Below are 14,453 nucleotides of genomic sequence, written 5' to 3'. Positions count from 1 at the left end.
TTCTTGTCCTGGATGCCAGGGAAGGGCCAAGGGAAGATGGCAGTTGCTTATTTAGTTCAACAGCTGCTGCATTTAATCACTGCTCACACTTAATTGACTTGCAGCAGATGTAGAGCCACAACCACAAAGGACTTTCCCACACCAGCCCTGTCCCTACCCCGGGATTGCTGCTCAACTGGCTGCTGGGGACCTGTTTTTGTAGAGATCCAACCCGATTTTTCCTGGTGTGGGGGGGTGGTGAGTTTGAAAAATCCGGTATTTTTCTCACAATGAAGGTTACTGGGTGAAATTCCCATTTTTGAGCGTGGTTTCTCTGATATAAATTGGTGGTGGGTTTTTTTTCTTTTTAGTGGCTTTAGAGCAGGATTAGCTCCTCTCTGCTGAAAAGAGCACAAAAGGCGTGCGCTGGGAGCAAAGATTTCCTTAACAAAGGGAAATCCAAGGGCACAATGGTGCCTCTATCCCTTCTGTCACCTGCACAGGGGTTGAGGTGGCTTTTCCCGAGGAAAGGTGGCTTTTTTCCCAAGGAAGGAAGGAGCACAGCCCGGGGGGAGCTGCTCCCGCCAGCCCCTCCATTTCATGGCCTGCTCCCAATTCCCATCCCAGCTCCCAATTCCCACCTGCTCCTGCTGTTTTGGCTGGCAAAGAAGATGGAGAAGAGCAAAAAAAAAAACCCCATTGTTTGCCCAACAGGCACCACCCTGGGAAGGGGTGAGGACCATCCAGGCTCCTCCCAAGCCTCGAGGTAGGTGGAAATGCCCCCAAAATTCCTTGGTTTTTTTGTGCAGCACATCCCTCTGGGAAGCAAAACCAAGGGACCCGCTTCCCAAGGGAGCAGGGGAGTCATCCCTGGTCGTGGAAGGGGGGGTGGTGGTGGAAACAAAGGGGGTGTTTTGCCCCATTTTTGAACCAGAGCTGCCCTTTCGGGGTCTGTCACATCCCGGTGCATCCGCCCGAGCTGCATCGTGGCAGCCATTTTAGGAATCCCTGGAAAACAGAGGGACTGCGGAGGCACCGGGGGGGACAGGGGTGGAGGGTGGCTTTTGTTCCAGGAGGGGAGGATTTGCTCCTGTGCTCCCGTGAAAGGGATAACGGGGTTCCCCCTGAAGCAGGGAGGAAAATGTTTGGGAAGTCAACTGTGCCCACACAAAGCTGCTTTTTTGGTGGTTTTTTTTTTTTATTTTTTTTAGCTGTAAAAAACCAGCAGAGTTGGCTCCTGTGGCCATTTCAGGTGTGATCAGCTGCACAATTTACCTGCTCCTAATTAAATTAGAGAATTTTGGTTCGCTCCACGCAAGGTTAAAACCACTTAAGCTCATCCAAATGGTGAATTAAGCTCGTGCAAATGGTGAATTAAGTTCGGCCCTTCCCATTGTTAATTATTCCTTTTCCAGGCGAGCTCTGAGCACCACAAAGTGCTGCAAGTCCAACCCCAAACCCAGTTAAGCACCAGGGATGCTGCTGGAGGAGAACCCAGCTGGAATTTGGGACAGAAAAACCACCCCAGTGACCCTCGGTTGGAGCCGTGAGCAAATAACACCCCCTCCTCCCAAAACTGTGGTATTTTGAGTCACCTTTCCCAGAGAGAGGAGCCGGGGGGAGAATTTCAAGGGTGTTTTGTAAAATCCAAGGCAAAAGGAAAAAAAAACAAAAAAAACCCCCCAAAATCCCCCAAAAAACCAAAACCAAAACAAAACAGAAAAACAAAACAAAACAACCCCCCCCAAACATTTACAAATTAGACTAAAGCAATTTTTCAGGGAAGAGGGGGAAAAAAAGTAACAAAATTGGACATTTATAAAAGAAACTGATTTTTCACCGAGTAGATTCTAAACAAAATGTTTTGGTGGATGGGATTAAACACTCACCTCTCTTCCCAAATATTGTTACACCTGGAATTTTTTGTTGGGATCTACATTACATCCAGCTGTGGCTCTGAAAATGAACTCACCCACCCACCCACCAGTGTCCCCTCTGAGCAGAAAGCAGGCCAGACTCACACCAACCATAGAAATGTACCAGTTTTTATTAAAAAGATTCTCAAAATTCAAAATAAACGCATCTTTAAAAAACCACAATATATTTCCCCTCCCTCCCTCCCCCCCCCAGACACAAAGTTACACTGATCTCTTCTTCTCTCGCTTCACATACAAACACTGAAGAGCAGGAGTGACACGTCACCCGGATCCAAAAGAGACTAAAAAACTCACGGTGGAAAACGGGAAGGGAGAGGAGGGGAGGAGGGAGGGGGGAAAGAAGCGTTTTAAAAAAATAAACCCTTTGAAAAAATAACCTGTGTTAAGTTTTTAGCAGCATTATTAGAGTTGAAACCCTCGGCAGCGCTCCCGGGGGAGGTTCCAGGTCCTCCCCTGAGGGCCGGAGGAATCCCCCTGAGGAAGGAGAGCAGCGAGTCGGAACTGCCTGAAAACCAAACTTTTCCACCGAAAGCTCGGCTAATGATCAGCTGTACAAAAGGAGATGCTAAAGAAAGGGGCAGAGCCGGTCACAAAAGACCTTCGGGGGGTGAGATAATGTGTGGGAGGAGGAAAAGGAGCTGTAGAGAGCGTTCAGAGCCCCATCTGCTGTTCCCTCAGGAAGGCAACAGATAAAAAAAAGGTTCTTCGTATTTACTGGCCTTGGGAGGAAAATTCAATTTGAAAACGTTTGTAACTTCAGGTTGAAAAAAAAGAAATAGTATTTCAGTCAGTTAACAACACATCAACTGAAGTTCTCAGCCAGGCTGGGGGCTGGGCTGGAGAGGGATTGGGGATTTCTGCAGTGGTTTCAGCCCAGGACACGGATCAGTGCTGGGAGCCAAGGGCAGAAGAGCAGGAAAAACAAAGCCAAAGGGGCAGTAACTCACTTTCCCCCCCACAAAGAGGGGCACAGGTATAGAAATAAACAGGTATAAAAGCTCCATCCCTTCCCTTCCTCGAGGTGCATAATGCTGCCACACTCCCTGGATCTGCCAGATCTTGGAAAACTGAGCCACCACACACGGGTGGTTTTCATTCTGCATTTTCCAGATCTGGGCTCTGGGGCTGATTCACTTAAAAAGGAAAAAATAAAATTAAAAAAAAAAAATCACTTTTCAGGTTGTTTTTAAGCTGCTTCATCTCTTTCCACGAGTTTGCTGCAGGGAGGAACCAACTCTATTCAAGAACTGCACTATTTGACCCTGAGAAGTGGCACCAGCTTGCAGTTAACTTGCCACAGTGGAATCAAACTGAAGACCAAAGGAATAGTCTCTCACAGGCTTCAATTGGGAACTCGGATTCTCCCATAAAAAAAAAAAAAAAAAAAAAAGAAGAATAAAAAAACCAAACAAAAAGAATTCATGGCCATCTTTCCACCTAACCTGAAATGCAGACACTACTTCTACTTAAATTATTCTTTTCCAAGGTTATTTCAGAGGAGAGAGCAAAGGAAGTGATTTTTTTTTTGTTTGTTTGTTTGTTTTTTTGTTTACAGACCCGCTAAGGAGGCAGTGGAAGGCAAGAGTGAAAACTTCCCAGTCACCAAATCTGGGCAGTGCAGGTCTGGCTGCTCCGCAGAATCCTCCCCTCTGCTCCCAGCGAGGAGTGCAGCAAGGAATAATTTACAGTCCTCAAGTCATTTATACAATTATATAGAAATATATACAGAAACATATATAAAATATAAATCCTGTGGAATAGGAGGCAACCCGGGAGCTAAAAACCTACGACAAACTACGCACGGACAGGCCCGTCCAGCTCAGGTGGATTTTGGCTCTTCCTTCGCCCTGGGGAAGCAAGAAGGAAAGGATTTGGTTTAAACAGGCAGCTTGAGCTGTGTCCAGGCTCAAACAACAAGCCAGAGCTGCAGCCTTAAAAGTGCTGCTCATCTGGCCCCTCTTCAGCTAAAATTTATAACATACTGCTGAACGGAGGTGCAGTGTTTTGATTTTGATTTTTTAAGCAGCATTTTTGAGCCCTGAGAAGGCTCTCACAGCGTTTTATCAGGGGGGCTGCTCAACACCTGCAAACTTCTGCCCGTTAAGAACCTGTGACAAAGCCAGCCAAGCTGCCACATCACCCCCTCAACCCTCCCAGCAGGCTCCAGACTCACCCTTTGGGTTCTGCTTTCTCCTCTTTCGCTTTTTCCTCTTCCTTCTCATCTAGGAAAAAACAAAGACACACGGCAGTGCAGTGGGGAAAGTACCAGCCAGGCAGAGCTCCAGGTCCCAGCTCTCCTGCTCACCTTTTTTCTCCTCTTCCTCCTTTTCCTCCTCTGCCTTCACACGCTTGGCTTTCTTAAAGTTGGCGACGTTTTTGCGCCCTCCTTCCCCTTCGTCCTCAGAGTCAGAGAATTCCTCATCACAGGATATTCTCTTGTTGGAATTGCGGACTGAGTGTGGAGAGGACAGAGGTTGGTTGAATAGATTTACAAGTCAGGAGGCTCCAGGCACTAATTCTCTGGGTACATCTACTCACTGGAGTGAACTGAGGAGCCTACCTAAGTCAGGATTAGGCCACGATAAAAACACTGTACCTGCTGCATCTTTTAACTCATCCCTCCTCACTGCTCATGCCCAGGATCCAAGATCACATGGACAACTTGGATTAGGTACAGTGTGATGTCTAGACTTGACAGCATAAGCAGGTTAACCAGCCTCCCACTGAGAAATCTGTCTGGCAGATCCTAAAGGCCAATCTGGCTACAAACCATTTCCACGGTGGAAGACACTTCTGGCATCACACCTGACAGTCTCCCAGAAAGGGTTCTGTCCCAGCACCTACATCCCAGGAACTGCTTGGGCTCTCACATTAAAGTCTAGAGTTTCTCCACTATGGAAATCATCTGGCAAAGGGTGCAGTGCTCAGCATCAAGTGCTTCATCTCACGAAACACAAAACGGATTCAAACCGAGACTCCAGAACCGGGCAGATCTAAATCCTACACCCTTCTCCTCCTCCTCCTCCTCCTCCTGCAGCTCAGGGCTCTTTGGCACCCAGCCAGGCACAAGCACGTACTTGAAATGCGTTTCTCAGGGTCATCTTCCTCTTCATCTCCGCTGTCCTCCTGAACAGCATCCTCGGGGATGGGCTGCATCTGCACCCCGGGGGCGTGCGGGAGCATGCGCAGGTTCTCGAAGAGGCGCTGCCTGGAGCCGCCCAGGGAAGGAACACCTCGGTCAGCAGGTGCCTCCCTGGAGGCCCCAGGGAAGGGCCAGTGCCCAGGAGGAGCGACCACTTACTTGATCTTCTCGAGGTACTCGTTGGTGTTCTGGTTGGTCATGTTCGAGGGGCTGATGTGGAGCTTGAAGTCTGGCCCGAAGTACTCAAAATAGTCATTGTATGGAAGCTCTGCGGGCAAATGAAAAGGAATAAACACCAAGCTGCCACTGGAATGGAAATTGGAACAGCTACAGCAAATCAGGGCATCCAAAAGCTCTCCCACAGAAACAACCGAGAGGTAACAAAAGCAATCTTGGCATTCCTGCCTCTGCCCCAGCAACACCTCTTCCCTGAGTTGTTCCAGAATGTCACTGGCCCTCAGTCTGGGAGAATTACCATTGGGAATTTCGGTGTCCAAAGCCACAGCAGTCTCATAGGTCCAGCACCTGGCCACGTTCCTGATGGTGTAGCCGCCCCCTCCCAGCATCAGCATGGGCAAGTTAAAACTTTTCACAAACTCCACACACTTGGCATGACCTGCAGAAAAAGCAGTGGTGGGGGGAGGAAAGGTCACACTCATGGCATAAGAACACACTTTTCCATGGAATCTCAGTGATGCCAGCTCAGCACAGGCACTGTGTGCTCCTACCTTTGATGGTGAGGTTGAAGCAGCCCAGCCTGTCCCCGGAGAGGGAATCTGATCCACACTGCAGGACAACAGCACTCGGCTGGAATGTCTCCATGACTTTGGAGATCACCTAAACAACAAACCCCTTGTTACATGCTCTGCACAGGACACTGTCACAGCAGCACAGTGACACCCATGTCAGCCAGGGCCACGAAGACATCCCTGGTGCTCCCACAGCTGCTGATTCCCCTGCCCTGGAACACTGGGGCTCTCAGGCGCTGGAGCTCCCGGACAGGCCGCGATTGTTCGGGGGGAATAGAGCCCCTGGTGAGGCTCAGCACAGAAAACCCAATCAGCCTCCCCAAAGAATGGCTCCAGGGACAAAGTGTGACCCACTCAGCGAGGAGGAGTTCACTTACAGGCTTGAATATGGCTTCATAGGACTCGTCGTCGATGCCGTCCCGGAGGGGATAGTTCACAGCGTAGTACTTGCCTTTGCCTGCACCAATGTCCTGTTGGAGGGAGAGAGGAGAGACCACAGCTCACCAGAAGTCCAGCTGGAACACCAAAACTGTGCTCCAAACCGGGAAGGGAAGCCTGGAATTCCAGCAGTGTAATCCCAATATTAAGCCCAGCCCACAGTCCCAGTCTGGGCTGACCATGTCACTGCTTTAAAATGATATATATTTTCATTTCTATTATCACTCTCATACCCGGGTGTCTTATTAAAAATAACTTGTTAAAAATAATTAATTCGTTCCTGGTGCACAGTGGCTGCACCAGGATAAAAATGCTGCAGCTGCATCAGCAACAAACTCTGGGCAGGGCTGAAAAAACACAACTCACGGGTGAAAGGCAGGAGAACTTAGATCAGAAAAACGTAATTCCACTAGAAAAGCACATAAAAAGAGGTAAAGAACCCTTCACCCCTGAGAAATGGGGCATGGAAGTGCCAGAAGTCACAGAGGGACACCTGGATCTACCTGAGTGACACAGTTACCACCAGGACTCATTAACACAAAGAGCTGAGTTACAGGAAGAAATGCCAACAGGATAAATCCACTCAGAAACCTTCCCCCAAGAGCCTGGGTGACCAAGCAGCTACAGATGACCAACTCACCATTTTCAGAGCCCCTTTTCTGAGCAAAATACTGGTGACACCAAAGCCTTGGGTTCAATACACGACCCCAGGCACAAAGCTCCCACTCCACCAGCTGAACCTACACCTCTGCCCTCAGGAAAAGGGTGTCACTGTGAGAGCAGGAACACCCAGGAGAGCAGTGGAAGATGGAGAAGGGCAAATTCCAGGGCAATTTTCAGCCAGGCCTTCAGTCTCACCCGCAGGTCCCCTGTTCCTGGGAAGTATTCCCCGTACTTATGGAAGGACACGGTCATGACACGGTCCGTGGTGTAAAAGGCCTCCTCCACACCATCCCCGTGGTGGATGTCGATGTCGATGTACAGCACCCTCTGGTGATACCTGGGGGGCACAAAGGAGCCAGGATATGCCATTTGTTCAGAGTAAAAACTGCCTTCACCAGCAGAAAAAAACGAGAACAAGGGAATCTGGGGCTGGTTCCCAGGCTCCACAAGGGAAAGAGCTGCAGAGGAGGGACACACGCCTTGGTCAGCGGTGGAACAGACCCACAGAGGAAAATAAAGTGCCTTTTGCTGCTGAGGGCAGACTCAGCTCAGTTTATTCAGCTCCAGCCAATAAACTGCTTTTTTATGCCCAAGCCTCCCACTGAGGTTTGCCCTGAGCCAGGAGCTGTCACACGTGCCAGCTGTGCCCTCTTTTCCAGGGTGGGTGGCAGAGGGAAGGGACAAAGGGCACCAGCACAACGCTCCAGAAGCCTCTGCTCCCTGCACGGTGCATAACACAGACATCCCTGGAGGAGACACCCCAAAAGCTGACTCAGCCCCTCCTGGGAAAACACAGCTCCAAAAAGGAAAGGCTGGGAAGGAGAAGATGGGGCAGGAGGGGCAGGCAGAGGGGTAGAAGGTGCTGTCCTTACTTCAGGAGCTCCAGGATGGCCAAGACGATGTCGTTGACGTAACAGAAGCCAGAAGCCTCCGACTTCTTGGCGTGGTGGAGGCCTCCTGCCCAGTTCACTGCAATGTCTGTCTGCTGCTTGTTCAGCTTCACTGCACTGGCTGGGGGGGCACAGTGAGAGAAGGTAAAAACCAGAGCAAAGGGGCTGTGGCAGGGACGGGCCCTTCCCACGGCGCTGCTCATGGGGGGGGTTGGGTCCTGCACAGAGCACGAGGGTTTAACACTGGATGTGTCCCCAAACTGATAAAGGGAAGGGGAGGGAAAGGGGAAGGGAAGGGCGGGAAGAGAAGGGGGAAAGAGAAGGCGAGAAGAGAAGGGCGGAAGAGAAGGGAGAAGAGAAAGGGGAAGAGAAGGGGGAAGAGAAGGGGGAAGAGAAGGGGGAAGAGAAGGGGAAAGAGAAGGGGAAAGAGAAGGGGGAAGAGAAGGGGGAAGAGAAGGGGAAAGAGAAGGGGGAAGAGAAGGGGGAAGAAAAGGGGGAAGAAAAGGGGGAAGAAAAGGGGGAAGAGAGAATGCAGGTTCTGCTCTATCTGCACACATTCATTGCTTCCCATCTTTGCCTCAGAGCAAACACTGTGCCCAAACAAGTGCCCAGCTGGGGTCCCACTGAACACACTCTGGATTTCTCAGTGCCCCCAACAGAAGGCTTTGATGAAAGGTTTTATCCAACACCTCTTCAGCTGAATGTGCATTTAGGCAAAGGAAGTTCCCTTCCCTCAGCCCCCTCCGTAAACTCCCTGTGCAAGTCTCTCAGGATCAAAGCAAACGACCTGTTCTGGGGAATCTCCAGCCCTGGGACCAGAGAGCTCAGAGCTGCTCCAAAAACCACAGTGCAGCCAGTGGCTGTGGGTGCTGCTGCACCACGTCACAGGAAACAACAGACCTGGAGGTGTCACTGTGATGTGGCAGCCACAAAGCTCTGTAGCACAATAACACCTGCCTGGCTGCAACTGTGAGAGCTGTGAAAGCATTTCAATGTTCCAGCTCTGAGGGAACTCACTGAAACCCCTCAGCTCCTTGTTCATGTTCAGGCTTTTTGTTATAACCAACAGATAAAGCAACCCTGTTCTTTCCTTTCCAGGTTATCCCTGCCCACAGTAAGGTTTTAACAACTTTTTTTTTTAATGTAAAGCAGCTCATGTTTGGTTTGTTTTTTGGTTTTTTTTTTAAATTAAATGCTGTTGCTGTGGTTTTGGTTTAACTCTACCACTGGTGATGCTGTTACACCACTTAAAGAGCCCTTCACATACTCAGTGAGGAAACCCAGACTAAAATGGAGAGGGATCCATCCATATGCAGAGCTTGGACTCACACGGGGAGAAATCTGGATCTAATTATTAAGGAAATCAGAAATAGGTTCACAGAGCTTCCCCAGCACCCCCTACAGCAATGTGTTTCCTGGACAGAACCACACAAAATGAATTTGCTTAAAAGGGAGAGAGCACACGACTTGTGATCTTACCCACAGAGCCTCCAGCAGAGAGCTGACAGAACTCAAACAGCCCATCAAACACAGGGCAGTCCTCCCCAACGTTAACTAGAGAAGAAAATAAAACAATTAGTGAGGTAAACCCACAAAAAAACCCCAAGCTTATATCACCACTCAGATTAGAAAGGCAAAGTGGACGAGTGACCAACATCAGCCAGTTTTTAGGTTCTCAGCAGAACTGCAGTTCTGCCCTTGGCAAATTTCTGCTGGAACCACTTCCACTATTAAAAATAAAAAAAAAACACCCAGCAGCAGGTTTGTGTCTAACCCAGATTTGGCAAGGTTTGGTTTTACCAACAGGGAAACAAAAGTAAACCTGTATTTTTTTGTAACAACATCCATGGAGTGTTTCCCTTCTCTGCTTAATGAGAAAGGCAAGAGCAGCACGAGTTGGAAAGTCATCTCCACAAAGGCTGTGTGAGGAGGGAGCCCCAGTGCTCCCAGCTGGGGACAGGGACACCCAGAAGGAAGTGATTGTTCCCACTTTCCAGCTGTTTCAGCAGGGCAGAGTTTGGATAATCAGCTTGCAGAGGTGGCTGGAAACCTCCTCTGTCGAGTGAGGAGAATTTAAGTCACCCATTTCTGTGCGTTTCCCATCACAAGAAATTAAACCTGGTGCCCCTCTGGGTTACCCTGCCCAAGTCTGGCATCAGCAGAATCAGTTCACCCCCTTTACAGCTGTTCTCCAGCTACACAGAGGCTGCTCCTCTGCAGGGTTTGCTGAAGAAAAGCTCTGTCCTTGTGTCTTTAAGATGATTTTTCACATTTTGCCTTAGTTCTGGGGAAGTCACAGAGCAGAAAAATGTTGTCTGCCAGAGAGAGCAGAGTGTTCATGAGCTGTATCTGCTCCAGGGGTAAACAGGTCACTTTGGGGAAATATGCACTTTGCTATATGTCATTTGGTGTATTAAGGAATATCATGGACTGTAGGGAGTATATCACTCATAAACCATATTACCCCCCTTCCTCTTATGTGCTTGGGTCTTAATATCTGTCCTCTTCAGCTCACACCAGGTTTCCAAGACCAAAATACTGTTTAAATGAAGCTTGAGCCTCCCCCACTCTGTCTGTATTTGCTAAAAATCTAGTTTGCTGCAGCCCCTGCCAAAAAAACCCGTGAGCTCAAAGCTGCAGGGAGACCAAAACCAGGTCCCTGTAACCTTAAAATCACCATTAAAGAGCCTTTCCATGGGCTGGAGGGGTCAGAACAAGACATCAGCTCACAATAAACCATCCTGACACAAAGCTGCCAGGTATTAACGTGGATCTCAACCCTTCCAAACTGCCACTGCCCTGAGAACCCTTCAGAGTTACTGCAGGTTTGGAGGATAATTGAGGAGAAGGGGTTTTTTTAGTTTGTTTGTTTGATTTACCCAACTCTTTCCCACCTCTGGTTGAAGACAAGCACATTAACTCAAAATCCATGCAGCTCATAAATGGAGCTGGTCAGTCACCTCTGAGCCAGGAAGGGAATTTTTTAGGAGAGTTCCCATCAAAACACAACACAAAAACATAAAGACAGGCAGGTCAAAAGGGTTTTTTTTTGCTTTTTGGCTTGAGCCATCTTTAAAATGACTGATCTGCCAGAAAAAATCAAAAGGGAAGTCAGGAGAAAGACAATTTCCCCCTGGTTCTTCTTGCTCTTTTTTATCCCAAACCTCCACAACAGGCCACGGATTCCCCAGATCCATTGGGGTTTTTGTTTTAACCTTGGCAGGACCTGCAGCCCAACTCACATCTTTGCATCTGCTTGCTGTACTCAGACATGTTGTCAGGGCGGATGGACCTCAGGAATTTGATGTAGTCATCACTGTGGTACTTGGTCATCTCCTCTGCATTTGCCTTGTGAGGACGCTGCAAGGACAGAAAAAGAAAAAAGAATAAATTCCCCCTTTCCAATCCCATATTTACTCCCAGGAACTGCAAAAAAAATAAAGAAGTATCAAACCAGCAGTGTCAAACAAGAGAAACTCGCTTTCTTTAGAAATGCCACTACTGGAGTGTGTCACATATGCAGAAACACAACACAAATTTAATTTGCAAGGGGAAAAAAAGCAGCTTTCCAGTCTCCAAAGCTCCTCTGAAGCACAGAACATCTCACTACAACACTCAGAAAAAAACCCAGAAATACATCAGCACAACCCTTAAGGGTTTGTTTATTTTTTTTCCTCGACAAGTCTGAAGCTCCACAGTGAAAACCTGACACATCAACTGTGACCTTTCACAACTATTTCCCTCGATGAGCAGCCCCACAACTCACATAGATCTCCATCTTCCTGTAGAGGCCGTAGTTCAGCAGCAGGTTGTGGGTCATCCGGATCCTGTGGGGTTTCATGGGATGGCCTTGGCCATAATAGTAGTTCCCAACGTCCCCTGGGAGCAGAAAGGGGGTTGTTACAGCAGGGAAAAAAAACCCCCATGCCTTCCAAGGGAACCCCAACCAAGCCAGCAGGTCATCTGTCATTCATTTGTCCTTCAGAGGGGATGGGGTGTCCCCTCTTCTTTGCACAGGGATCTCCAGGGATTCAGAAAAGTTTATCCTGGATTCAAGTGGAAATTTAGGTAGGGAGTTTTCAATGCTGGTTCTGGAGAAGCCAATCCAGGCAGAGTCTGAGCCACAAACATCACACTGTGCATGTGGAAGGTGTCCCTGCCCGTGGCAGGGGGTTGGAATCACATCACCTTTAAGGTCCCTTCCATCCCAAATCACTCCATTCTGTAAGTTAAGAGGAGGCAGCTCCAGGTCTGGACCAGAGGAGTTCTGGGCAGCTGTGCTGACTCAGCACAGGAAAACCCCTCACACTTCAGGACTCCCAGGTTTCCTTGAGCAGGATCCACACGGGATTTTAATCCCAGCTCAGACAGTGCCTCATCCCAGGCACCAGCCTCTGCCTCCCTTCCTTACTAATTGCCCCAGCGAAACAAGACCCAGGGCAGGTCCCTCTGTCCCCAGCCCAGCCGTGCTCTGACACCTTCTCAACCCTTTCCACCCTTTTTTTTTCGTTCCTTGCAATCCTCCAGAGGAATCCCAGGCCTTCCCTGCCACCCTCAGGGACACCAAGGCAACAAAGTCACCTTCCTGCAAGTTCATCTCCCCACAGGGATTGTCTCCTCCCCAGCCAAAGCCCAGCTCACGTTTCCCTCCCCCCGCTGCTCAATGGCTGAGGTTGGGTGGGTTTTTTTGCCCCCTTCCTTTCCCAAGGAACTTAATTTTCCTGAAATGTACAGAAATTTAACTTTCAGATGGGTGCCTCCTGCCTGATTTGGCTGCAGCAGGCACGGATCAAATGCTGCCAGGAGCAGGAAACGCTCAGGCAGCAGCAGGAACGTCTCCCAAGCCTCATTTCCTTGGGAAACCAAAGTTGTTCATGGAGTTGTACAACTCCTGCTCCGTTTAGGAAGGCAGGAGACTCAATCCAGTCTGGCTGGTGACTCAGTTGGGAGAATTAATATTTCATCACCCATCTCAACATTCAGGAGAAGCTGCTGCTTCCCCACAGCACCGGAGCTCTTCCCTCCTGTGGACGTGGATCTATTTTCAGTCAAAGTGGATGCAAATGGTGCAAATCCCACGCCCAGACAACTCTGCTGCTGGAATTTTTACCTGTCTCTGGGGCTGCAGGGAAATGGGGCGTTGTGTTCTTTCAGTACAGCTTCAGAAAGCAGAATTATTTCTGGCAAAATGCATCTTTTTACTGAAAATAATTCCGTTTTCTGAAACGTGTGAAGGTGTTTTACCAGAGTAACCAGCCCTGCAGTAAAACATATCCCTAAAACTGTCCCTAAATCAAGCTTGGGGGAACTTAATACGAGATGTTTGTGACCCTAGATAGAAAATACAACCACAAAACTTCACGAAGTTTTAAAAAAATCAGCATCATCTTCACCTCAGGCTGTCAGTGGAACGCCCTGGGCCAACCCTGACCTCCAGAGCCTGTTCCCTGTGCTGGCACATCCCACCAGGAATCCTGTGGAGCCCTGGACGAGTGTCAGAGCAGATTAAGAGACTGTGAACTCCACAGACACCTCTTCACCTGCTGGGGTTACACAAGTCCCTTCACGAGGAGCTTATGAGGGAGAAGTTACATCCAAACCCTTCCAAAAAAGCCCCTTTGGACACCTGATCACCTTTTCCCCACCCTCTGCATCCCACACTCCTTCTCCACCACAGCAACAGCCACGCTGTGGATGTTTGTCAGCTGCTCAGAAAAGAGCAGTGAAGGGGGAAAGAAAAAAAAAAAAAAGGCACTGAAACCTTCACCAGGGTGTAAATTAGGGAGGGCAGCTCCAGACGAGAGCGTGGGACCTGAGCTCGTGCAGCAAAGACCTCAGGGGAGGCAGCTCTGCTCAGCATTTCGCACCAAACAACCGGTTATTTTGTATTTAAGGCATAATTATGTGCCTGCAAAGATTTATGGTTTGCTCCCAGCCCAGCAGGCTGCTCTGTGAGCACGTTATATCCCAAAGAGAGGGGTGGATTTCGTGGAATCACAGGGTGGTTTGGGTTGGGGGGGAGCTTGAAGAGCACCCAGTGCCATCCCCTGCCATGGGCAGGGACATCTTCCACTAGCTCAGGTTGTCCAACGTGGCCTTGGACATTCCCAGGGATGGGGCAGCCACAGCTAATCTGGGAAATCCATTCCAGCCCCTCACCACCCTCACAGGGAGGGATTTCCCCCCAGTATCCCACCTGACCCTGCCCTCCTGCAAACTGAGGCTAAATTTGGACACGGAGACTGTTTTTTTTCCCAACCTGTTGTGCCACTCTGGCACTCCTTGAGTTCAAACCAGGCATTTTAGGGCCCAAAGGCTCCCCCTGGCATTTTTGGAAGGCTGGTGTTGCCCAGGGAGCAGTTGTGTGGTGAAACTGGGCTCGATTTCACTTCACCCACAGCTCTAACCCTGCCTCTTCCTTGCCCTGCCCTTCCAAAGGCACTGAGTCAGTGACCCAGCACAGGTTGCAAACCTCCCATTTGACTTTTCCAGAGCAATAAAACCCCTCCCCACACGCCTGACACAGACATTTGGAAGAGCCCCCTCCACGGGGGCACGTCCACTTAGGGGAAAAAAGCAGCAAGAACAAGTTTTTATTTGATTTCAGACCCAAAACCACGATGAAATAGAGAATTGCACAACACCTCTCACACTG

General features: G+C 49.3%; 1 protein-coding gene and 1 long non-coding RNA gene across 2 annotated transcripts; one reads left to right on the top strand and one right to left on the bottom strand.

The window, feature by feature from the left end:
- The first annotated feature begins 56 nt into the window (after positions 1–56).
- Positions 57–1,646, top strand: LOC115307795. Its single transcript, XR_003916150.1, has 3 exons — positions 57–237; positions 607–745; positions 1,395–1,646. It is a non-coding gene; the product is annotated as an uncharacterized LOC115307795 (long non-coding RNA).
- A 1,932-nt stretch (positions 1,647–3,578) lies between these two features.
- HDAC1 (histone deacetylase 1) lies at positions 3,579–11,783 on the bottom strand. The gene is made up of 13 exons (XM_008920590.2): positions 11,565–11,783; positions 11,041–11,158; positions 9,278–9,352; positions 7,781–7,919; positions 7,104–7,245; positions 6,185–6,277; positions 5,787–5,895; positions 5,534–5,674; positions 5,218–5,326; positions 4,994–5,124; positions 4,222–4,368; positions 4,090–4,138; positions 3,579–3,763 (listed from the first exon to the last, which is right to left on the bottom strand). The coding sequence occupies exons 1-13, from the start codon at positions 11,766–11,768 to the stop codon at positions 3,736–3,738; spliced, it is 1,485 nt and encodes a 494-aa protein (XP_008918838.2). The 5' UTR covers positions 11,769–11,783; the 3' UTR covers positions 3,579–3,735.
- Positions 11,784–14,453: the final 2,670 nt, after the last annotated feature.

The sequence above is a fragment of the Manacus vitellinus genome, unplaced genomic scaffold (assembly GCF_001715985.3).
Source record: "Manacus vitellinus isolate BGI_N305 unplaced genomic scaffold, ASM171598v3 scaffold_52_pilon, whole genome shotgun sequence".
Lineage (NCBI taxonomy): Eukaryota > Metazoa > Chordata > Aves > Passeriformes > Pipridae > Manacus > Manacus vitellinus.
Note: the sequence above shows the minus strand (reverse complement) of the source record. Positions and strands in the feature narration are given on the sequence as shown.

Bases quoted from the DNA above. Each gene is read 5' to 3' on its own strand.
- HDAC1 (XM_008920590.2), bottom strand. From the start codon at position 11,768: ATGACAGATGACCTGCTGGCTTGGTTGGGGTTCCCTTGGAAGGCATGG. The intron at 6,278-7,103 runs GTGAGACTGAAG...TCCCTCCAACAG, and splicing joins CAGGAACAGGGGACCTGCGG to GACATTGGTGCAGGCAAAGG. The intron at 4,369-4,993 runs GTACGTGCTTGT...CTCCACACTCAG, and splicing joins CCCTGAGAAACGCATTTCAA to TCCGCAATTCCAACAAGAGA.